We start from the raw sequence: 25,570 nt of genomic DNA, 5'->3' as shown, positions 1-25,570 counted from the left end.
GTCACTTTAAGGACTAAGGTGCCCCTGATCCAAGCCATGGTATTTTCAATCGCCTCATATGCATGCGAAAGCTACACAATGAATAAGGAAGACTGAAGAATTATTCATGCCTTTGAATTAATGGTGTTGGCGAAGAACACTGAATATACCATGTAATGCCAGAAGAATGAACACATCTTAGAACAAAATTCTAACTCACACACACACACAAAAAAAGACCAGACTTACTGGTCTGACAGAGACTGGAGAAACGTCAAGGGTATGGCCCCCGGACACCTTTACAGCTCAGTAATGAAGTCACTCCTGAGGTTCAACCCTTCAGCCAAAGATTAGACGAGCTGAATGGGTACACCAGCTCAGGGGCAAGAATGAGAAGGCAAGAGGGGACAGGAAAGCTGGTAATGGGAAACCCAAGGTCAAGAAGGGGAGAGTGTTGACGTGTCATGAGGTTGGCAACCAGTGTCACAATATGTGTATTAATTGTTTAATGAGAAACTCAGTTTGCTCTGTAAACCTGCATCTAAAGTGCAATTAAAAAAAAAAAAAAATACATCTGTCTTGGAACAAGTACAGCCAGAACGCTCCTTAAAAGCAAGGATGGTGAGACTTTGGCTCACATACTCTGGACACGTTATCAGCAGAGATCACTCCCTGGAGAAGGACACTGTGCTTGGTAAAGTAAAGGGTCAGCAAAAAAGAGGAAGACCCTCAACGAGATGGGCTAACACGTTGGCTGCAACACTGGGCTCCAACAGGGCAAGGATTGTGAGGATTGGTACCGGAGGCATGGAGCTTCTATTAACGGTGGTGAAATAACTTAGAAAAAGATAGTGGTAACTGTTGCACAGCATGATGAGTGTAATTAATGTCACCAAAATATACCTGTAAAAATTGCTTAATCTGCAAATGTTTTGTTATATATTTTTCACCACAACAAAGAAATCTTTTTGAGTGAAGGAGGAACATTGTTTCGAGATAAACAAAAACTGACAGAATTTACTGCCAGCAGCCCTCCCTTGCAAGAACCGTTAAAGTAAGTTTTTCAGAGAGGAGGGAAATGATATGGATCAAAAAACTTAGATCTGCATAAGGAAAGGATGTGCATTAGAGAATGAATAATTGAAGGTAACATGAAAATCTTTCACCTCTATCTTAATTGATCTAACATTTAATAATTTCTTCAAAATAATAGCAACAATGTACTCCAAGATAACAATTTATGGATAAGTGAAATGAATGACAGTAATACTCTTAGGGACAGAGGGAGAAACTGACTGCAGTTATAAAACCAAAAAACCTGTGGCCATCGAGTCAATTCCGACTCATAGTGACCCTACGGGACAGAGAAGAACTGACCCATAGGGTTTCTAAGGAGTGCCTGGTGGATTAGAACTGCCAACCTTTTGGTTAGCAGCCATAGCTCTTAACCACTATACCACCAGGGTTTCCAAAAGTACAGTTATAAAGTACTTGCAATAGCTGTTGTTACTTCAAAATGAATTGGAATTAGTTGTAAATATATATTGCAACCTCTAGGGCAACCACTAGGACCTTGGATGGTGTAACCAGTTATGTGCTTGGCCGCTAACTGAAAGGCTGTCCATTTGAATCCACCTAGCAGTGCTGTTGAAGGGAAGCCCAGTGACCTACTTCTGTAACATCACAGTCAAGTAAACCATATGGAGTGCAGTTCCTGCATTCCAAGTCTGAAGCACATGGCGTAACCATTAAGTGAAATCAACTCCATGGCACCGGTTAGGGCAATCACTAAGAAAGTAAAAACAGACATAAAATTGATACACTGAAAACGTAGCATATCGGACCAAATATAAAGTTCAGCTAAAACCTAAGGGGCCCCTCCTGTCTGCCAGCTTGTCGTACCGTGGGGGTTTGGGTATTGCTGCGATGCTGGAAGCTATGCCACTGGTATTCAGATGCCAGCAGGGTCACCCATGGAGGACAGGTTTCAGATAAGCTTCCAGACTAAGACAGAGTAGGAAGAAGGGCCCAGCAGTCAATTTCTGAAAAGAATTAGCCAGTGAAAACCTCACGGATAGCAGAGGAACTGAACAGAAAATTTCAAAGAGCGGCTCAAGAAGACAAAGTATTATAATGACATGTGCAAAGAGCTGGAGCTAGAAAACCAAAAAAGAACATGCTTGGAGTTTCTCGAGCTGAAAGAACTGAAGAAAAAATTCAAGCCTCGAGTTGCAATAGTGAAGGATTCCATGGGGAAAATATTAAATTACACAGGAAGTATCAAAAGAAGATAAAAGGAATACACAGAGTCAGTATACCAACAAGAATTAGTCGATATTCAACCATTTCAAGAGGTGGCATGTGATCAAGAACCGATAGTGCTGAAGGAAGAGCTCCAAGGTGCACTGAAGTCACTGGCGAAAAACAAGGCTCCAGGAATTGACAGAATATCAATTGAGATGTTTCAACAAACAGGTGCAATGCTGGAGGTGCTCACTCGTCTATGCCAAGAAATATGGAAGACAGCATCCTGGCCAACTGATTGGAAGAAATCCATATTTATGCCTATTCCCAAGAAAAGTGATCCAACCAAATGTGGAGATTATAGAACAGTATCATTAATATCACATGTAAGCAAAATTTTGCTGAAGATCATTCAAAAACGGCGGCAGCAGTACATACACAGGGAACTACCAGAAATTCAGGCTCGTTTCAGAAGAGGACGTGGAACCAGGGATACCATTGCTGATGTCAGATGGATCCTGGCTGAAAGCAAAGAATATCACAAGGATGTTTACCTGTGTTTTATTGACTATGCAAAGGCATTCGACTGTGTAGATCACAACAAATTATGGATAACATTGTGAAGAATGGGAATTCCAGAACACTTAATGGTGCTCATGAGGAACCTTTACATAGATCAAGAGGCAGTTGTTTGGACAGAAAAAGTGGAAACGGAGTGGTTTAAAGTCAGGAAAGGTGTGTATCAGGGTCGTATCCTTTCACCATATTTATTCAATCTGTATGCTGAGCAAATAATCTGAGAAGCTGGACTATATGAAAAAGAATGGGACATCAGGATTGGAGGAAGACTCATTAACAACTTGCAGTATGCAGATGACACAACCTTGATTGCTGAAAGTGAAGACTTGAAGCACTTGCTGATGAAGATCGCAGACCACAGCCTTCAGTATGGATTGCACCTCAACATAAAGAAAACAAAAATCTTCACAACTGGATCAATGAGCAACATCATGATCAATGAGCAACATCATGATAAACGGAGAAAAGACTGAAGTTCTCAAGGATTTCATTTTACTTGGATCCACAATCAACAGCCATGGAAGCAGCAGTCAAGAAATCAAAAGATGCATTGCATTGGGCAAATCTGCTGCAAAGGACCTCTTTAAAGTGGTGAAGAGCAAAGATGTCACCCTGAAGACTAAGGTGCGCCTGACCCAAGCCATGGTATTTTCAATCGCATCATATGCATGTGAAAGCTGGACAATGAATAAGGAACACCAAAGAAGAATTGACGCCTTGGAATTGTGGTGCCGGGGAAGAATATTGAATATATCATGGACTGCCAAAAGAATGAATAAATCTGTCTTCGAATAAGTATGGCCAGAATGCTCCTTAGAAGCAAGGATGGGGACACTGTGTCTTATATACTTCGGACATGTCGTCAGGAGGGATCAGTCCCTGGAGAGGGACATAATGCTTTGCAAAGTACAGGGTCAGCAGAAAAGAAGAAGACCCTCAATAAGGCGGACTGTCACAGTGGCTGCAACAATGAGCTCAACATAACGATTGTGAGGATGGTGCAGGACTGGGCAGTGTTTCGTTCTGTTGCGCATAGGGTCGCTATGAATCAGAACCTACTCAACGGCACCTAACAACTAACAACAACAAAACCAAAGGAGGCAAAAAAAAGGGTGAAAGACAAAAAGAAAACAAAGAACAAGGACAATGAAGAGAAAACAATAACAAGCATGGTAAATACTAATCCAACTCTATAAATGTTGTGGTTGTAAGGTTCTGACTCATAGTGACCCCATGTACAACAAAATCAAACACTGCCCAGTCCTGCACCATTTCACAATCATTATGCTTGAGCCCACTGTTGCAGCTACTGTGTCAATCCATCTTGTTGAGGGTCTTCCTTATTCTCTGCTTTCAGCCAAAATCCATCTGACATCAGCAATGACATCCCTGGTTCTACATCCTATCCTGAATCCTGCTTGAATTTCTGGCAGTTCCTTGTAGATGTATTGCTGCAACCGTTTCTGAATGATCTTCAGCAAAATTTTACTTATGTGAAATGACTGAAATGTTTCAACAGCCAGATACAGTGCTGGAAGCACTCACTCATCTATGCCAAGAAATTTGGAAGACAGCTACCTGGCCAACTGCCTGGAAGAGCTCCAAATTTACGCCTATTCCAAAGAAAGGTGATTCAACCAAAACTATCAATAGTCACTTTAAATATCAGTTGTCTAAATACACCAATTATACACAGAGACTATATCGCACACAAGAAAGTCACTTTAAATATAAAGACACAGACACGTTAAAAGTAAAATAAACTCGAAAGATGGAGTAGCTACATTAATTTCATACAGCTGTTTTCACAACAAAGAGTAAGATAAGCGATAAAGAGGGGCACTATATGTTGTTGTTGTTAGGTGTCTTCAATTCAATTCTGACTCCTAGTGACTCCACGTGACAGAGTAGAACAGCCCCATTGGGTTTTCTTGGCTGCAATCTTTATAAAAGCAGATTGCCATGTCTTTCTCCCACAGTCACTGGCTTGGTTTGAACAGCCAACCTTCTGATCAGCAACCAAGTGCTTAAACAGTACACTACCAAAAAGGGTCAAATCTTCAAAGTGATAACAACTCGTAATGCATATGTGCCTAACAGAGCACCAAAATACATGAGACAAAATCTAATCAAACCACAAAGACAAACAAATCCACTATTATAAATGGAGACTTCAGTAACCCTGTATCAGTAATTAACAGATCCAGCAGGCAAAAAATCGACAAGAACATATCTGAACTAACAACACCACCAATCAAGTGGATATAATTGACATTTATATGTTATCAAGAAACAACACAATACACATTCTTCCCAAGCTCACTGGGAACATTCACTGAGAGAGACTACATTCTGGGCCACCAGACACAAATTACCAAATTTAAAGGATTAGAAATCACAAAAAGTATGTGCTCAGACCACAAAAGAGTTAAACTATAAATCGATAAGAGAAAGATAAATGGAAAATCCCAAAATAACAACACACTTCTAAATAATACTTGGGACAAAAAAGTCTCAAGAGAAATTAAAAGATACATTAGCAAAGTGAAAATAAATATACAACTAATCAAAATTTGTGGGATGCAGTGAAAGCAGTGGTCAGATGGAAATTTACAGCATTGAATGCACATATTAGAAAATAAGAAAGATCTAATACCAATAACCTAAGCTTCCATCATAGGAAAATAGAAAAAGAAGACCAAACTGAGTCCAAAGTAAGCAGAAGAAAAGAAATAATAAAAATTAGAGAACAAATCAATAAAAATGAAAACAGAAAATCAACAGAGTCAAAATCAAAAGCTGGTTCTTTGAAAAGATCAGTAAAACTGATAAACCTCTCTAGTTACGCCAACTCAGAGAAAAAGAGTGAAGACACAAATTACTAATATCAGAAGTGAAAGAGGGGCCATTTACCCTAATCCTACAGACCTTAAAAGGATAATAAAGGATTCTTATGAACAACTCTATGCCCACAAACTTTAAAACTGGATGAGATGAACCAATTCCGTGGAAAACACTACGTACCAAAACATAAACTAGGAAAAGTGGATAATCCAAACAGCTCTAAAACTGTTAAAAAAAAAATTTAAACGAATAAGTAAAAAACCTCCCAAAGCAGAAATCTCCAGGCTCAAATGGCTCCACTGATGAATTCTACCAAATATTTAATTGACAAAGTATACCAATTGTTTACTCTCTCTTCCAGAAAACAGGAACAGAGGGAATACATCCAAACTAATTTTAAGAGGCCAGTATCACTCAAATACTAAAATCAAACTTAGAAATTAAAAGAAAACTACAAACCAATCTCTCTCATGAACACAGACAGAAAATCCATCAACTAAATATTAGGAAATCAAATCCAGCAAAGTACCACAAGATTTATTCCAGGTATGCAAGGCTGGTTCAGCCTCAGAAAATCAATGTAATCTATCACATCAACAGCCTAAAGAAGAAAAATTCTACAAATAGAAGTCAATAGAACAGAACATAAATAGAAAAATATGACAAAATCGAATTCATAATAAATATTCTGAACAAAGGAGGAAAATAAATTAATGCCCTCAACTTGATGAAGAACATCTACAAAAACCTGTGAAAGGAGAAACTCTAGGAAGATGGTGGTGTAAACAGACCATCATTCTGACCCTCCCCCACAAACACGACAAGAAATACAAGAAAACAGCCCTCGGCTTTGACAGAGTCTGAATCGGGGAGCAGAGGAAAGCAATGGGAATGGTGGACAGGTAAGAATCAAGGAATCAGCAATGAGTTGCATACGTATGTAGGAAAAACCACTTCTACCATTCCCTGCCCCTCCCCCCAGCTGCACAGGTAGCTATGATATGGGGGAAGTGGCCCCAGAAAAAGAGCCTGTTTCCCTAGCCATCACAACCCCTGCTCATACAAAGAGACAGCTTCTGCTCTAAAATCAATAAGGCATATCTTCCCAGGGGTCCATATGGAGTATGCCAGCAACTCCCCCACCTGGACACTGTTGGCTGCAAGCCTACTGTGAACTGCTACAGAAGTCCTCCTGAAGTGGCACCTGCTCTCACACTCAACATTCTACCTGCTCCCTGAGCACCCCATGGCTCAGGCCTTTGAAACCAATAGGACAGACCTCCTGGGGAGTCAGCTAGATCTGCTTGCTCCCGCTTCTGGTCGCCACTGAGGACTGCTGATTGAGGCTCCTGTGTACTAGCAAGCATGCATCTTAAGTGCAGGCTACACCCACAGTCACCATACTACAGGGGTGCTCTGATAGCAACAAGATCTTCCTGGGGGTCTGTTAAGAGCATGACGACCCCTCCCACCTAGACATTGTTATCTGCAAGCCTGAAATGAACTGCTACAGAAAACCCCTAGAGTGGAGTCTGCTACCTGCCTCACTAGGCACCCCATAGCTCAGGTCTCTGAAACCAACAAGACAAACCTCCCTAGGGGTCAGTTTGGGTTAGTCTGGCCCCACTTCCAATTGGTGCTGAGGACTGCTGTCTGAGACTGCTGTGTGCTAGCAAGCAGGCATCTCAAGTGGAAGCTGCCATTCACAGCCAACAATATACTGGGGGAAAGGGGTACTGACAGCAATAATGCAGGCCTCCATGGGAATCTGCCCAAAATGTAACACCCCTATCCCCACCTGGTAACCGTTGGTTGCCAGGGTGTTGCAAATTGCTACAGAAGGCCTCTGGAGTGCAGTGTGCTACCACAGTCAGTACTCTACCTGCCTCTCTGTGCACCCCATAGCTCAGGCCTCTGAAACCAATAGGACAGCCTTCCCTGGGAATGAACCTGGATCTGTCTACTTCCCCTGCCAGTCAACACTGAGGACTGCTGACTAAGACTGCTGCATGCTAGGAAGCAGGCATCTTGAGTGAAGGCTACACCCACAGCCAACATACTATGGGGCGGACTCTGACAGCAACAAGGCAGACCTCCCTAGGAGTCCATTCAGAGTGTGACAATCCCTCCCCTATCCAGTAACTGTCAGCTGCTGAACTGATAGAAACTCCTACACAAAAAGGTCCCTTAAAGTGGAGCCAGGAGTACGGTCACCTGAGAGAAGAATGCCCCCCAACCACCACACGGCCACTGGGGCTCTGAAACCAACAAGATACATCTCTTGGAGGTTCTTCTGGAGAGTGCCAGATCCTCTTCCTCTTGAAACAGAGGAAAGTCTGCTTGTGCTTCCCCTCAAAGGCAGCTCAGATAAAAGTAACCCACAAAGAGCAGGGAAACATCAGGCAAAATAGGAGGGCAAGACCCCAGCCCGAAAGGGAAGTTACTGCGTGTGGGTTCTCTGACTAAAAACGTCGTCACAGAAACAGAGAAGTGAAGGGAGTAATAATCAGACAAAAGATGTGCCTCATGGTGGACAGATTGATTACTACACAGCATCTCGCCTGAGTGGCAGTGCCAGCTGGTGGGAAGACTGAACACAGAGTGTTTTCTAGTGTGTTTGGGAGAGACTGAAAATTGAGATCTGAAACTTTTGAATCCTAATTAAACCAGGGATGGAAAAGGAGCTATCACAGGGGTGGAGAGAAAACAGTAAGCCAAGGCTGAAGGCTCTGCCCACCTAAGTTTTATGCAGAAAGTAGTGCAGGTAAAATCACCAAATACTGGGGATAACTGAACTGAGAGAGATAACACCCTCAAACGTTCCAAAGACCCAACAAAAAAAATCACAAGACACATGAAGAACAGAGAAAAAAATGACCCATCCAAATGAACATGACAAAGGGAATGAAAAGAACATCTAGGGATAACCAAAAAATGAAAAAAAAGGAAGACTATAATAAAACAATGTCAAACATAATTAAAAACCAAAAGGAAAACAGACAAAAAGCTAAAAGAAATAAAGAAAAGAATGCAAGAACAAAATGAGGATCTAAAAAAGAGATACTGCAACTGAAAGGGACAATAAATGAAATTACAAACACAACAGAAAACTTACCAGCACATTTAATCAGGCAGAAGAAAAATCAGCAAATTAGAGGATAGGATCATTTAAATTACAGAGGCTGAAGAGCAATAAGAACAGAGACTCAAGAAGGCTGAGCTGTTTAATAGAATTATGGTACAACCAGCCCCATGCCATTGAGTCGATTCCGACTCATAGCAACAACAAGAAACCTAACATATGAATTACAGGAATTCCAGAAGGAGATGGAAGAGAGAGACAGAAAGAATGTTTAAAGAAATGACAGAAAATTTCCCCAGCCTAATGAAGAACATGCATCTACAAATCCAAGAAGCTCAAAAAACCCCAAGCAGGATAAACCCAAAGAGATCTACACCAAGAAACATGCATCTATAAATCCAAGAAGCTCAAAGAACCCCAAGCAGGATAAACCCAAAAAGATCTACACCAAGACACATCATAGGCTCTTAAAAATTAAACAGAGAATCCTGAAAACAGTGAGAGAGAAGCAAACAGTCACATACAAGGAATACTCAATAAGACTGAGACGATGTCTCTTCAGAAACAATGGCAGCCAGAAGCAATGGAATGACATTTTTAAAGTACTGAAAGAAAAAAAAAAAAACTGTCAAACAAGAACACTATATCCAGCAAAACTATACCTCAAGAATGACAGTAAAATTAAAATATCCCCAGATAAACAGAATCTTTGAGTGTTCCTATCCACCAGACTGGCCCTACAAAAAATACCAAGGGGAATGCTGTAGATGGAAGGGAAAAGACACTAGAAAATAATGCAAAGGTATACAAAAAAAAAAAAAAAGATCCTGTCATGGATTGCACTGTGCCCCTGACAAATATGTGTATCAATTTAGCTAGGCCATGATTCCCAATACGGTGTGATTGTCAACCACTTTGTCATCTGATGGGATTTTCCTTTGCATTGTAAATCCTATCTCTATGATGTTAATGAAATGAGATTTGTGGCAGTTATGTTAATGAGGCAGGATTCAATTCTCAAGATTACATTGTGTCTTAAGCCAATCTCTTTTGCGATATAAAAGAGAGAAGCAAGCACCGGGAGCAGAGTGCATCCTTTAAAACTGGGGTTCCTGAGCACAGACGCTCCTAGACCAAGGGAATATTGATGACAGGGACCTTCCTCCAGAGCCAGCAGAGAGAGTAAGGCTTCCCCTGGAGCTGACGCCCTGAATTTGGACTTGTACCCTACTTGACAGTGAGAGAATAAATTTCTCTTTGTTAAGAAATCTGCCTGTGGTATTTCTTTTATAGCAGTACTAGATAACTAAGATAGATCCCTAATAAAGGAAATGTTTGAACAAGTGTAAGGGTTAGTAGTAAGGTATCTGTGCTTGACAATTCTAATTGTGATGTTCTCCATGTTTCTTAATAACCAATATATGAAAAGCAAGTATAAATTATGTTAAGGGCACATGAAATATGAAGACATAATTAGTGATAACTACAGCAAGGGGGAAGAGGAATGGTATAGATATATAACTTCTTGTATGTTACTGAAGTTAAGGTGACACCAACTTACACTGCCCTGCCCGCTGCCATGGAGTTGATTCAAACTCATAGCGACCAACTTATACCAGAATGTTATAAATACAAGCTGTTAAATGTAATATTCATGGTAACCACTAATATCTAAAAAACATGCACGAAAGGAAAGGAGAAGGGAACCCAAATGGCTCACTACAATAAACCCACAAAACACAAAAGTAAGCAGTAGTGAAGGACAAAGAGAAGGTTTAAGACACTCAAAAAATAACAAATGGTAAAGCTAAATCACTTCTTATCGGTAATTACGCTGAATGTAAATGAGCTGAATACTCCAGTCAAAGGCAGAGAGTGGCAGAATGGATTAAAAAAACATGATCCAACTATATGCTGTTTAAAACAGACGCTCCCTAGACCTAAGAACACAAGTAAGTTGAAAGTGAAAGGATAGAAAAAAAGAATTTCATGCAGATAATAACCAAAAGAGAGCTGGGGTGGCAATCTTAATATCAGACAAAGTAGACTTTAAGAGAAAATCTTTTAGAAGAGATAAAGATGGACATTATATAGCGATAAAAGGGTCAGTTAACCAAGAAGATTTAACAATCAAAAATATATATGTACCCAACATCAGAGCACAAAAATATGTAAGCAAATACAGATAGAACTGAAGAGAGAAATTGATAATAGTTGGAGACTTCAATACACCACTTTCAATACTGGACAGAACATCTAGAAAGAACAAGGATAAAGAGAACCTGAATGACACTATAAACCAACCAGACTCAACAGACATATATAGAACACTTCACCCAGCAACAGCACAATATACATCCTACTCCACCGCACATCCTTACACATCTGTGAGTCTGTTGTACTGTGATGGCCTGTGTGTTGCTGTGATGTTGGAAGCTATGCCACTGATATTCAAATATCAGTAGGGTCACAAATGGTGGACAGGTTTCAGCTAAGCATCCAGACTAAGACAAACCAGGAAGAACCTGGTGGTCTACTTTCTAAAAAAGAAATTAGCCAATGAAAAGCTTACGAATAGCAGCAGAACACTACCTGATATACTGCCAGAAAACTAGCCTCTCAGGCTATAAGGCACTCAAAATATGACTGGGGAAGGGCTGCCTCCTCAAAATAGGCGACCTTAATGACATGGATGGAGTCAAGCTTTTGGGACCTTCATTTGCTGATGTGGCACGACTCAAAATGAGAACCGCTGCAAAACACCCATTAATAATCGGAACATGGAATGTATGAAGTATGAATCTAGGAAAACTGGAAGTTTTCAAAAATGAAATGGAACTCATAAACATCAGTATCCTAGGCATTAGTGAGCTGAAATGGACCGGTATTAGCCGTTTTGAACCAGATAATCATATGGTCTATTATGCCAGGAATGACAAGCTGAATAGAAGAGCATTGCATTCATCATCAAAAAGAACATTTCAAGGTCTATCCTGAAGTACACTGCTGCCAGATGGAAGATGAACTGATAACTTTGAATTATAGTGTTGGCAAAGAATATTGACTACAGCATGAACTGCCAGAAAAATGAATAAATCTGCCCTGGAAGAAGTATAGCTGAAAAGCTGCTTATAAGCAAGGATGGCGAGACTACGTCTCAAGTACTTTGGACATGTTAGCAAGAAGAACCAGCCCCTGGTTGGTAAAGTACAGGGTCAGTAAAAAAGACAAAAACCTTGAACGAGATGGATTCACACAGTGGCTACAACAATGGACTCAAGCTTAACAATGATTGTGAGGATAGCACAGGACCAGGCAGTGTGTCATTCTGTTGTACATGGAGCTGCTACTTGGAACTGACTCAACAGCACCTAACAACACTAGTTTTAGGCACAGGGAAGTGAGAGGACAAGGATTTAGACTGTGGGATCATGCTTCTCACATACCTGGAAGCCTCAAGGCAAAAGCACTCCCCACTGGAAAAAAAGATGGGTCTGGAGACCCCACTCATGACACAGCTGAACACACACTCCCCAGTCTCATTCCTTTGGTGAGGTCATAAAAGCACCAAGCCCCTCAGGACCCCATAAACAGTCAGGGCCTTCCCCTACTAACACCCCCCCCCCTTTTTTTTTTTTAACCTCATCACACACTGTGAGAGGTAGGGCTGTAGTTTTAGAACTACACAGAAAAGACTCCAGTGCCTCGGGAGCCCAAGAACACTGTTTGCAGTGATTGGACAGGATGGCTCAGGAGGGTCTGGGGCTCCTCAGCCAGAGCTACTCTGTCTTCAGGCTCTGGCCAGGAGATTCTGCCATTTGACCCAGAGCACCAAGGCCCAGGGTGGGGGTGTTAATGTCCCATGGAGCCAACTCTGAGAGTCACATAAGGAAGGTGACCTCAGGCATCCAAAGCTCGAAAAACCACATATGTGCAGAGGATGAGTCCGGTTACAGTGGAGCAAGACCTTGGCCTCCTCTGCTACCTTTCTACCTCAGTGAGGGGCCATGGGTCCTACAGCACACAAATTGTCTCCCAACATTTCATATCTAGCCTGTTCCCCTTGTGGTAAGAGTAACCCAGTACTCCATAGTACTCACCATTTCCTTGCTTCAGCTTCTGGAATCTAGCCCTCTCTAAGCCCAAGAAGCCAACTCAGTAAGAGGAATGGGAGTGGGAGCCGCTGGGTAGTTTGGAGGCAGATGAATAATGTTTGGTCCACACAGTCAGTCAGAGCAGTTGAAATCCTTACTTGCAACAGCGAGGATGTGCAAGATGGTCGTCCTAGGTCCCCAGGTGCCTAGGTCAGACTAGTTCTCCCTGTGCCACACCTGGGACCTGAAATGGAAGAAGAATAGGGGGAAGACAGTGTTGAACAAGGAGCAAGTGACAGGTTCTCGGCCTTAGCTCCTTCCTTGGGCTGGGATCCTCCCAGGATCAGGCAGTGGTCTACCTTGAGGGCATCTGCATTTAAAATAGAACAAGCTTCAGCCTTCCAGAACACACACTTGCTTAACCTTTATTTAAAGTAAATGGATCTGCATCAACTGGTTATTAAAATGGAGAAAAAGTAACAGGCCTACTTCTGTAGCAAAAATTCAGATGAACTATAATTCTACATACTAAAAAAAAAGAGATTATACTAATGGCATTAGCGTCCTCCCCGCCCCCCCCCCCCCCGCCACCCCACCAAGTGGATTCTGACTCACAGGGACCCTACAGGACAGAGTAGAGCTGCTCCATAGGGTTTCTAAGGAGCACCTGGTGGATTCGAACTGCCCGCCTTTTGGTTAGCAGCTGTAGCACTTAACCACTACGCGACCAGGGTTTCCTAATGACATTAGACTTAGCAATAATTTTTCAAAGAGGGCACTTAAATTTAGACACTTAAAATTTTTGAAATGATATACGCACCCACTGCTTGACTCTTCAGTGTCTACATTTTTCCTATTTTCTGTTCTATAGAAAATGATACCCTTTTGCTGCTTTTACATTCAATAGATTTGATACACACATACGTCACTTTACATTATTACACTTGGTTTAAAAAGAAACATTCTCTAGTCATACTACAGATGCCACACATAACTTACTCAATTTAGTGTTACTGCTTTATGTTCCTGGTTATTTACTGTATGCAAAACATGACTTTCTAATCGTGGTGCTCTGGTGGTGCAGTGATTAAGAGGAGCTTGGCAACTAACCAAAAGACTGGCAGTTGGAATCCACCAGCCGCTCCGTGGAAACCCTTTGGGCCGGTTCTACCCTGCCCAATAGGGGCACTGAGTTGGAATCAACTCGACTACAATGGGTTGGTTTGTTTGCTTGTTTTTTGGTTTTTCTGTTTGTTTGTTTCTAATAACACATTTTCACATTTATTTGAGAGTACTTTTTAAAATAATTATTACAAAGAACAAGGTACTTTTTTTAACACGGTAGTGTGGCTGACCCTCTAAGATCTGTTTCAGTGTTTTGATTAGTTTCGTTACACATGCCTCCCACTTTGCCCTCATTTCCAACATTTGCTGCTCTGACATTGGGAGTATGGCCAAGTTTTGCTACAAGAAACCTTCAACCCATTAAGCGCCACTCTTTGGCCCCTGAAATTGTGGCTGAATCACCAGAATCCAGTCCCCCAGAGATCCTGTCTCAGCCAATCCTTAAGATACTGGACAAACACCAAGTGTGCGATTTCTATATATGGCTCAACGCCTCTATGAAGTTTGTTCAGCCACATCACATTTTACAGGAGACCAGCGACGGTTGGCCGTAGCGTTCCTCACACAAATCATGACGAAAATGCCTGCCTTAGAGCCAAAGAAACCCCTCGAAATGAAGCTCTTATTAAATATGATCTTCTGAAACTGGGATAACTATGGTCCTAAATGCGCGTACTAGTTCTAACTCACGTTTCTTAATTCTTCATCTATTTTAAAGTAGGGGGATCTATTCCTCACAATAATATTACTGCCTGTATGACCAGCAATACTGAACAGAAGTCCTGACTCGATACAGCGCAGAAAACAAAGGGGAGCCTGGTGAGCGGCGGACTAGAGGAGGTGGCAACAGAGCAATTAGACTCAGACTGACAAACCCGGACATCCACGAGGCCCGTGACTCTGCATTTCTCACAACCTCCCAGGTGGAGCTGGTCTGGAAAAGACACTTTTGTTTAGCGAGGATTTGTACCTGTTAATACACGAGAGATACAGGTCCGGCCCACCTACTCGGCCGATGGAACCTGGCTCGCAGAAACCGGCCGCCGCCCGGGAGGCGAGGGCGGGATGGGCCGGCTCTCGGCGGCGGGAAGGCAGCGGCGGTGGCTGGAGGCCTGGGCACAGCGCTGTACAGGAAGTCGCGCGGCTCTGGAGGAGCCCAGGGAGGGCGGGGAGGCCAGTACAGCGCAGGAGAGCGGGAGCAGCGCCCTTAAATCTCAGCACGCCCTCCTGTTCAGGGCTGCATCTGACACTGCACCGGGGTAGCAGGTGAGCGACTAATGGACGTGCGCTTCCGCTTCCGGTTTCTGGGACGCCGGGTGCCGCCTGGGAGGGGCTCGGTACGAGAATCCGGAGGGCTCCACCTAGTGACCAAGAGGTTGGGTGGCTTCCTCTTGGACTTGGGATGAGTCCAGTATTGTCTTTATTTCCTCTGCAGGGAAAAATAAGGAGCTCTGGTGGTGTGGTGGTTAAAGTGCTGGGCTACTAACCGAAAGGTCTGCGGTTTGAACCCACCAGGCGCTCCAGGGGAGAAGGATGGGGCAGTCGGCTTCTGTAAGGGTTTACAGCCTTGAAAACCCTATGGGAGGACAGTTCTGCTCTGTCCTATAGGGTCACTTTGAGTTGGAATTGACCGGACAACAATGGGTTTGGTTTTGGGTTATACAGAAAAGCCTAGATATTTTGAAATGCATATATGAGATTAAACAAAGATTTCAGATACCCTCGGTGAGCAGAAAAAATTATTTGCATATTAGAACATTTGAAAAAATTTACCATGCTCTTTAGAGACATAATTTGTTTGAACCTCATAAACATTTGCCCATTTTTAGAATCCCTCAAGTCTGAGTGTTGAAGCTGAAGAAAATTAGAGTAAGAAGGGGAGAGCCAAAATACAACCTTAAGTATATATAAAAAAATTTTTTTTTTTTTTTGTATGTAGACCATCTCTAGAATAGGTCTGACACATTGAAAAGTAATGGCCGAAGACCAGGCCAGTTGTGTAATGACATCAAGGACATCATATATGAAGAAAGCAAACGGTCATTGAAAAGACAGGAAAAAAAAGAAAGGACTAAAATGGATGTCAGAAAAGACATATATTTGAAACTTGCTTTTGAATGTAGAGTAGCTAAAGCGAACGGAAGAAATGATGAAATAAAAGAGTTGAACAGAAGATTTCAAAGGACAACTCAAGAAGACAAAGTATTCTAATGAAATGTGCAAAGACCTAGAACTAGAAAACCAAAAGGGAAGAACATGCTCAGCATTTCTTGAGCTAAAAGAACTGAGGAAAAAAGACTTGAGTAGAAATATTGAAAGATTCTGCAGGGAAAATGTTTTGCAGCAGAGTTGCCCAATGCAATACGATGTTTGATTTCTTGACTGCTGCTTCCATAGGCATTGATTGTGGATCCAAGTACCATAAAATGCTTGACAATTTCAAACTTTTCTCCATTTATCATGAAGTTATTTATTGGTCCAGTTCTGAGGATTTTTGTTTTCTTTATGCTGAAGTGTAATCCATACTGAAAGCTGTAGTTTTTGATCTTCATCAGAAAGTGCTTCAAGTCCTCTTCTCTTTCAGCAAGCAAGGTTGTGTCATATGCATATCGCTGGCTGTTAATGAATCTTCCTGCAATCCTGATGCTGCGTTCTTCTTCATATACTCCAGCTTCTGGGATTATTTGCTCAGCATACAGATTGAGTAAATATGGTGACAGGATACAACCCGATGCAACCTTTTTTGACTTTACAGCACACAGATATCCTTGTTATGTCAAACAGCTGCCTCTTTGCTGGGTACAGTTCCTCATGAGCACAATTAAGTGTCCTGGAATTCTCATTCTTCAAAATGTTATCCATAATTTATTATGATCCACACAGTCGAATACCTCTGCATAGTCAATAAAACACAGATAAACATCTTTCTGGTATTCTCTGCTTTCAGACAAGATCCATCGGACATCAGCAGTGATATCTTTTGTTCCACATCCATTCTGAATCCTGCTTGAATTTCTGGTGGTACCCTGTTGATGTACTACTGCAACTGCTTTTGAATGATCTTCAGCAAAATTTTACTTGTGTGTGATATTAATGATATTGTTTGATAATTTCTGCATTGTGTTGAATCACCTTTCTTTGGAATGAGCACAAACATGGATCTCTTCCAGTCAGTTAGCCAGGTAGCTGTCTTCCAAATTTGTCGGCATAGATGTGTGAGCACCTCCAGTGCTGTATCCATTTGTGGAAACATCTCAATTGGTATTCTTCAATTCCTGAAGTCTTGTTTTTCATCAATAACTTCGGTGCAGCTTGGACTTCTTCCTTCAGTACCATCGGTTCTTGATCATATGCTACCTCCTGAAATGGTTGAACGTTCACTTCTTTTTGGTACAGTGACTCTGTGTATTCCTTCTATTTTCTTCTGATGCTTCCTGCATCATTTAATATTTTCCCCATAGAATCCTTCAATACTGCAGCTCGAGGCTTGAATTTTTTTCCTCAGTTCATGCAGTTTGAGAAATGCTGAGTGTGTTTTTCCCTTTTGGTTTTATAGTTACAGGTCTTTGCACATTTCATTATAATATTATACTTTGTCTTCTCAAGCCAACCTTTGAAATCATCTGTTCAGCTCTTTTATTTCATCATTTCTTCCTTTTGCTTTAGCTACTCTATGTTCAAAAGCAAGTCTAAGAGTCACTTCTGCCATCCATATTGCTTTTCTTTCCTGTCTTTTCAATAACCTCTTGCTTTCTTCATGTGTGATGTCCTTCCTTGACATCATTCCACAACTCATCTGGTCTTCAGTCATTAGTATCCAATCGTCATCTATTCTTGAGATGGTTTCTAACTTCTGGTGGGATATACTCAAGGTCATACTTTGGCTGTCGTGGAGTTCTAATTTTTTTCAACTTCACCTTGAACTTGCATATGAGCAACTGATGGTCTATTCCACAGTCCGCCCCTGGCCTTGTTTTGACTGATGATATTGAGCTTTTCCATCCTCTCTTTCCACAAATGTAGTCAATTTGATTCCTGTGTATTCTATCTAGCGAGGACTACATATGATATGTATAGTCACCATTTGTGTTGGTCAGTTTTTTCAGAAATAGACTGCCAGGTCCCTCTTCCTGGTCTGTCTTAGTCTGGAAGCTCTGCTGAAACCTCTCCACAATAGGTGACCCTGCTAGTATTTGAAATACGGATGCCATAGCTTCCACCACAGCAACATGCCAGACACCACAGTACAACTAACTGAAAGACACATCCAAAATTGAGGGAAATGAAGATTTTTACCAACTTTAGCAGTCTGAGATTGATCAAACATACAATCAAGATACATTGATAATTACTGGTGATTGGAATGAAAAGGTTGGAAACAAAGAAGAAGGATTGGTAGTTGGAAAACATGGCCTTGGTGACAGAAACGATGCCAGACATCACATGATAGAATTTTCAAAGACCAATAACTTCTTCCGTGCAAGTATCTTTTTCAACAACATTAACGGTGACTATACACATGGACCTCACCAGATGCAAAACACGGGAATCAAATCAACTACATCTGTGGAAAGAGACAATGGAAAAGCTCAATATCATCAGTCAGAACAAGGCCAGGGGCCGACTGCAGGACCATCAATTGTTCATATACAAGTTCAAGTTAAACCTGAAGAAAATTACATTAAGTTTGTGAGAGCCAAAATACAAACTTGAGTATATCCCACCAGAATTTGAAGACCATCTCAAGAATAGATTTGACGCGTTGAACGCTACTGACCATTGACCAGACAAGTTGTGGGACAATATCACGGACATCATACATGAAGAAAACAAAAGGATATTAAAAAGAGAGGAAAGATAGAAAAGACCAAAATGAATGTCAGAAGAGACTCTGAAGCTTGCTCTTGAATGTTCAGTAGCTAAAGCGAATAGAAGAAATGATGAAGTAAAAGAGCTGAATAGAAGATTTCAAAGGGCAGCTCGAGAAGACAAAGTAAAGTATTATAGTGAAAAGTGCAAACACCTGGAATTAGAAAATTAAAAGGGGATAATCTGTTTGGCATTTCTCAAGCCTCTAGCTGCAATTTTGAAGGAATCTATGGGCAAAATATTCAACCATGCAGGACGCATCAAAAGAAGATGGAGGAAATACAGAGTCACTGTACCAAAAACAATTGGTTGATGTTCAGCCATTTCAGGAGGTAGCATATGATCAAGAACCAATCTTACTGAAGGAAGAAGTCCAAGCTGCACTGAAAGCACTGGCGAAAAACAAGGCTCCAGGAATTGATGGAATACCAATTGAGATGTTTCAACAAATGGATGCAGTGCAGGAGGTGTTTACTCATCTATGCCAAGATATTTAGAAAACAGCTATATGTCCAACCAACAGGAAGAGATCCATATTTGTGCCTGTTCCGAAGAAAGGTGATACAACAGAATGCGGAAATTATTATACAATATCATTAATATCGCATACAAATTTTGCTGAAGCTAATTCAAAAACTGTTCCAACAATACATCAACAGGGAACTGCCAGAAATTCAAGCTGGATTCAAAAAAGGACTTGGAACAAGGGATATCATTGCTGCTGTCTGATAGAGAATACCAGGAAGATGTTTAATCGTGTTTGATTGACTATGCTAAGGCATTCGACTGTGTGGATTATAACAAATTATGGATAACATTTCAAATAATGGAAATTCCAGAACACTTAATTGTGCTCATGAAGAACCTGTAGATAGAATAAGAGGCAGTCATTCAAACAGAACAAGGGGATACTGAGTGGTTTAAAGTCAGGAAAGGTGTGTGTCAGAGTTGTATAATTTCACCATACTTATTCAATCTGTATGCTGAGTAAATAATCCAAGAAGCTGGACTATATGAAGAACTCAGCATCAGGAGTGGAGGAAGACTCATTAACAAACTGCATTATGCAGATGACACAACCTTGCTTGCTGAAAGTGAAGATCAAAGACTACGGCTTTTAGTATGGATTATGCCTCAACATAAAGAAAACAAAAATCCTCAAAACTGGACCAATAAGCAACATCCTGATAGATGGAGAAAAGATTGAAGTTGTCAAGGATTTCATTTTATGTGGATCTGCAATCAATGCCCATGGAAGCAGCAGTCAAGAATAAAATAAGTATTGCATTGGGCAAGTTGAAAAAGATCTCTTTGTAGTGTTGAAAAAGAAAGATGTCACTTTGAGGACAAAGGGGTACCTGGCCCAAGCCATGATGTTTTCAACTGTCTCGTATGCACACTAATACTGGACATTGAATAAGGAAGACTGGAGAAGGATTGGTGCCTTTAAATTATGGTGTTGGCAAACAATATAGAATATACCATGGACTGCTAGAAGAATAAACAAGTCTGTCTTGGAAGAAGTACAGCCAGGGTGCTCCTTAGAAGCAAGGATGACAAGACTTCATCTCATGTACTTTGGACATGTTATCAGGAGGTACCAGTCCCTGGAGAAGGACCTTATGCTTGGTAAGGTGGAAGGTCAGGGAAAAAGAGGAAGTCCCTCAACGAGATGGACTGACACAGTGGCTGCAACAATGGGCTCGAATATAACAATAATTTTGAGGATGTTGCAGGAGCAGACAGTGTTCCGTTCTATTGTACATAGGGTCCTTATGAGTCAGAACCGACTTGATGACACCAAAAAACAACAAAGGGACATGGGAGAGGGACTCAGGGTCATGGAGATGATACACAGGGTCACAGAGAGGGGCCCTAGAAACATAGGGTGTGGCCCCTGACATGGGCCCAGCTATGGCAAGGGGTCCAAGAACATGAGAGTGGACACATGGACATGGGACAAGTATGGGGACATGCATGGGTTGGGGACATGAGGATATGGTGACATGACCAAAGGACATTGGGAGGGGGCCCAGTGACATGGGGAGAGGATTCAGAAGCCAAAAAGAGGGGACCCAGAGATATTTGGAGGAGGTTCAGGGACATAAGGAGGGGTCACAGGGACATGGGGAGTGGGCCCAGTACATGTAAAGGAAGACCCATGACGGGTTGGTGTCTCAAGGACTTAGGAATGGTGTCTGGAGACATTAGGAGAGAACCTAGGGACCTGGGGAGATGAGCCCAGGGAAACGAGAGTGAGCCCTAGTAATATGCGGAGGAGACCCAGGGACATGCGGAGTTCGAGGGTCATGAGATTGGTTTCAGGAAGATGGGGAGTGGCTTCAAGAAAGAGGAGGGGACCCAGGGACATGGGGAGGGAGCCCAAGGGTATAGGAAGGAGGCATGGAGACAAGGAGAGGGGAGCTAAGTACACCAGGAGAGGGGTTCAGGGACGTGGGAAGGGCACCTAGGTGGATGGGGAGGATGCCCACAGAAACAGTAGTGTCCCCAGGGTCATAAGGAGGGGCTCCAGGGATATACAAAGGGGCCCAGAGATATGAGAAGAAGCCACAGTGATGTGGAGAGGTGATCCAGGAACATGGGGATGGGGCCCAGGGACACTGGGACGAGTCTGGGGATATGAGATGGAAGCCCAGGGACATGGATCAGGGGTATGGGGGTATGGGGACATGGCAAGGGGACATGAGGACATGAGAGTGAAACAGGCTGCTCAGCCATATCTTGAACAGTACCTGAGCCAATTTTTTTTTCCTTCTTTCTTCTTTCTCTCCCTTCCCTCCCCTAGCCCATCCCTGCCTCCAAGTAAGATCCTGATATTAGCTCCCCAAATGGTTAAGTGTTAACCAATGTTTCCTCTAAGACTGTGGAAAACAAGTGGTATTGATCTAAGCCTGTCAAATAAGACAAGGATGGCGCCAGCTACTCCCTGAGCTGATGGGATAATGGCAGGAAAAGATCAACATGTTTGAGATATGACCACTGAAACCAAACAGAAGAAAGACAGTGCACATTCCACAAGTCCCTAAAACTTATGGCCCCTTTTCCCTTAAAAACCTGAGCTGATTGGTAGTCTGGTGAGACAGACAACTTTAGGAGATCATTCCCCTCTGTCTCCATATACCGGCATATCTAATAAAGCTCTTGCTACCCACCTCACCCGTTTCAAGAATTGGCTATTTGCAGCAGGCAGCTCTAACTTGCAAAATTGTGGTAACAATTGCAGAGGGCCCAGGAATGTAGGAAGGGGACACAGAGACACATGGAGTATACACAGGGATATGGGGAGAGGACTTAGACATACTGGGAGGGGACCCAGGGATATGGGGAAAGTGCCAAGGGATGGGAGAAGGGGATACAGGAAAATGGAGAAGAGGCATAGGGACATGGGGAGGTGAGATGGGGACAAGGTGAAGGGACCCAGAAAAATAGGGAGGAGACCCAGGGCCATGGAGTGATGACGCATGTCTTAGTTATGTAGTGCTGCTATAACACAAATACCACGTGGGTGGCTTTAATAAAAAGAAATTTTCTCACAGTTTAGGATGCTAGAATTCTGATTTCAGGGCGCCAGCTCAAGGAGAAGGCTCTCTCTGTCCACTCTAGGGGAACGAAAGTCCTTGTCTCTTTTCAGCTGCTATTCCTGGGTGCTTTGGCAATCATATGCCATGTACAATGAAACTCGTGAGAGCCAGAACTCCACAGGACTACCTTGTTTTTCCAGGTCCCGAAAGTTTTCCGCAGTTTTACCACTTTTCTATCACTCATTTTAGTGGAAAATATTTGTGTTTTCTTTCTCCAACAAATTTCTGCCTTAAACAGTTTCTGGCTTTCACAGATGTTACTGTCTCTTCCCCTCTGTTTGTGCTTGGTTGCTTGCTTAATCTGCTCTTTTATATCCCAAAAGAGATTGGTTTAAGAAACACCCAACATAGATACTGCCTCATTAGCATAACAAAGAAAACCCATTCCCAATTGAGATTGTAATCTTAGGTATGTTGTTGTTGTTAGATGCCCTCCAGTCCATTCTGACTCTTACTGACCCCAAGCACAACAGAACAAAACAATGCCTGGTCCTGCACCATCCTTACAATTGTTGTTATGCTCCAGCCTACTATGGCAGCCACTGTGTCAATCCACCTCCTGGAGGGTCTTCTTTTCCGCTGACCTTACATTTTTGCCAAGCATGACGTCCTTCTCCAGGGACTGATCCCTCCTGACAACATGTCCAAGGTATGTAAGACGCAGTCTCGCCATCCTTGGTTCCAAGGAGCATTCTGGTTGTGCTTCATCCAAGACAGATCTGTTTGTTCTTATGGCAGTCCATTGTCTATCCAGTATTCTTTGCCAACACCACAATTTAAAGGCATCAGTTCTTCTTCGGTCTTCCTTATTCATTGTCCACCTTTCGCATGCATATGATGCAATTGAAAATACCATGGCTTCAGTCAGGTGCACCTTAGTCTTCAAGGTGACATCTTTGGTTTCCAACACTTTAAAGAGCAGATTTACCCAATGCAATGCATCTTTTGATTTCTTGACTGCTGCTTCCATGGCTGTTGATTGTGGATCCAAGTAAAATGAAATCCTTGAGAACTTCAGTCTTTTCTCCATTTATCATGATGTTGTTTATTGGCCAGTTGTGAGGATTTTTGTTTTATGTTGAGGTGTAATCCATCCTGAAGGCTGTGGTTTTTGATCTTCATTAGTTAGTGTGAGACAGATAGAGTTAACTGTGCTGGCGGAACAAAACAGGTGTTAAAAGATTACCATCTAGAAGTTGGGTAAACAGGAACCACACCCTGTGAACATGAGATAAGGTTGAAACAACCAGTAAATTATCATCTCCTTCTTAGTGTTTTTCTAGTCCCTTTCCCCTTTACAGGCTCCAAATGTGTAGAAGAGCAAAGTGTGACCACTGTTTAACCTTCCTTAGCCCTCCGAAGATGGCTATGTAGTGCCAGGGATCAGTGTGCTTGTGGTATATCCCATAATAAGTGATGCCAAGGGCTGCAGAGAGGACTCCATCTTGAATATCGGCGGGTTTCGTCTTGGATTCCAGGTGCGCAGGCAACCTAATTAACATGCACCAACATTCTGAGAAGTACCTGCCCCTTGAAAGAAGCCCACTAAATGTTCATTACTCCACTGAACCCGTATAAGCCTTGGCCTTGCTTCCCTTTTCAAATCAGCCTTTTGGAGAGGCTTAGACCCCCACTGACTCCTATTGCTTGATTCAAACAAAATAAAGCTTGCTGAAGATAAAGTGTATCTTTCGTGTGTATTCTCACTTGGGAAAAGACAAGGACACTTTGTGTCAGATTAGCGACTAGTAACAAGTGCTTCAGGTCTTCCCCACTCTCAGCAAGCAAGGTTATGTCATCTGCATAACGCAGTTTGTTAATGAGTCCTCCTCCAATCCTGGTGCCCTGTTCTTCACATAGTCCAGCTTCTTGGATTATTTGCTTAGCATACAGATTGAACAGGTATGATGAAAGGATACAACCCTGATGCACACCTTTCCTGACTTTAAACCATTCAGTAGCCCCTTTCAACACCCCTGGAAGCAGCAGTCAAGAAATCAAACGATGTGTTGCATTGGGTAAATCTGCTGCAAAGGACCTCTTTAAAGTGTTGAAAAGCAAAGATGTCACCCTGAAGACTCAGATGTGCCTGACACAAGCCATGGTATTTTCAATTGCATCATATGCATGTGAATGCTGGACAATGAATAAGGAAGACCGAAGAAGAATTGAAGGCTTTGAGTTGTGGTGCTGGAGAAGAATATTGAATATACCGTGGACTGCCAAAAGAACGAACAAATCTGTCTTGGAAGAAGCACAACCAGAATGCTCCTTAGAGGCAAGGATGGTGAGACTGTGTCTTACATACTTTGGACATGTTGTCAGGAGGGATCAGTCCCTGGAGAAGGACATCATGCTTGGCAAAAATGTAGGATCAGCAGAAAAGGGGAAGACCCTCAACGAGGTGGACTGACACAGGGGCTGCAACGATAAGGTTAAGCATACAATGATTGTAAGGATGGCGCAGGACGGGGGAGGGTTTCATTCTGTTGTGCACAGAGTTGATACGGGTCCAAACCGACTCGACAGCACCTAACAACAGTATCCCCTTGTTCCGTCCAAACAACTGCCTCTTGATCTAAGTACAGGTTCCTAATGAGCACAATTAAGTGTTCTGGAATTCCCATCCTTCGCAATGTTATCCATAATTGGTCATGCTCCACACAGTTGAATGCCTTTGCATAGTCAATAAAACACAGGTAAACATCCTTCTGGTATTCACTGCTTTTGGCCAGGATCCATCAGACATCAGCAATGATATATCTGGTTCCACATCCTCTTCTGAATCCGGCCTGAATTTCTGGCAGTTCCCTGTCTATAAACTGCTGCAGCTGCTCTGTATAGGGGTTAGAATTTACAACACATATTTTGGAGGGACACAATTCAATCTATAACACCCAGGTACATGGTGCAAGGCCCCAGGTACATGGGGAGGGGACCATAGACACAGGGAGGAGCCCTAGGGATAGAGGATCAGACCCACAGACTCTGGGAGGGTGCTCAGGCAAAAAAGGTGGAGGCCCAGAAAAATGGGCAAGCGGCATGGGGATATGGGGAAGGGTACCAGGGGCATGGAATTGCTCCCAAGGAGATGGGGAGGTGGATGCGGATATAGAGGACTCAGGGGCATAGGGAGGAGTCTAAGGGACATG

The 25,570-nt window shown here is 42.5% G+C and overlaps 1 protein-coding gene across 2 annotated transcripts in view; it reads right to left on the bottom strand.

Moving 5' to 3' along the window:
• The window catches only part of LOC126074019 (zinc finger protein 699-like), a 33,860-nt gene extending 18,625 nt beyond the window's left edge, over positions 1 to 15,235 (bottom strand). For both annotated transcript variants that reach the window (XM_049881364.1, XM_049881365.1), the window contains exons 1-2: positions 14,918 to 15,235; positions 12,829 to 13,066 (exon numbers count right to left, since the gene is read on the bottom strand). Coding sequence is in view for 1 of the 2 variants with exons in the window: in XM_049881365.1 (XP_049737322.1) it covers positions 12,829 to 12,831 (3 nt within the window). In the remaining variant the exon portion in view is untranslated. The remainder of the gene's footprint in view (positions 1 to 12,828; positions 13,067 to 14,917) is intronic.
• Positions 15,236 to 25,570: the final 10,335 nt, after the last annotated feature.

Source organism: Elephas maximus, chromosome 3 (assembly GCF_024166365.1).
Source record: "Elephas maximus indicus isolate mEleMax1 chromosome 3, mEleMax1 primary haplotype, whole genome shotgun sequence".
Taxonomy (NCBI): Eukaryota; Metazoa; Chordata; class Mammalia; order Proboscidea; family Elephantidae; genus Elephas; species Elephas maximus.
This window is presented reverse-complemented; position numbering and strand designations above follow the sequence as displayed.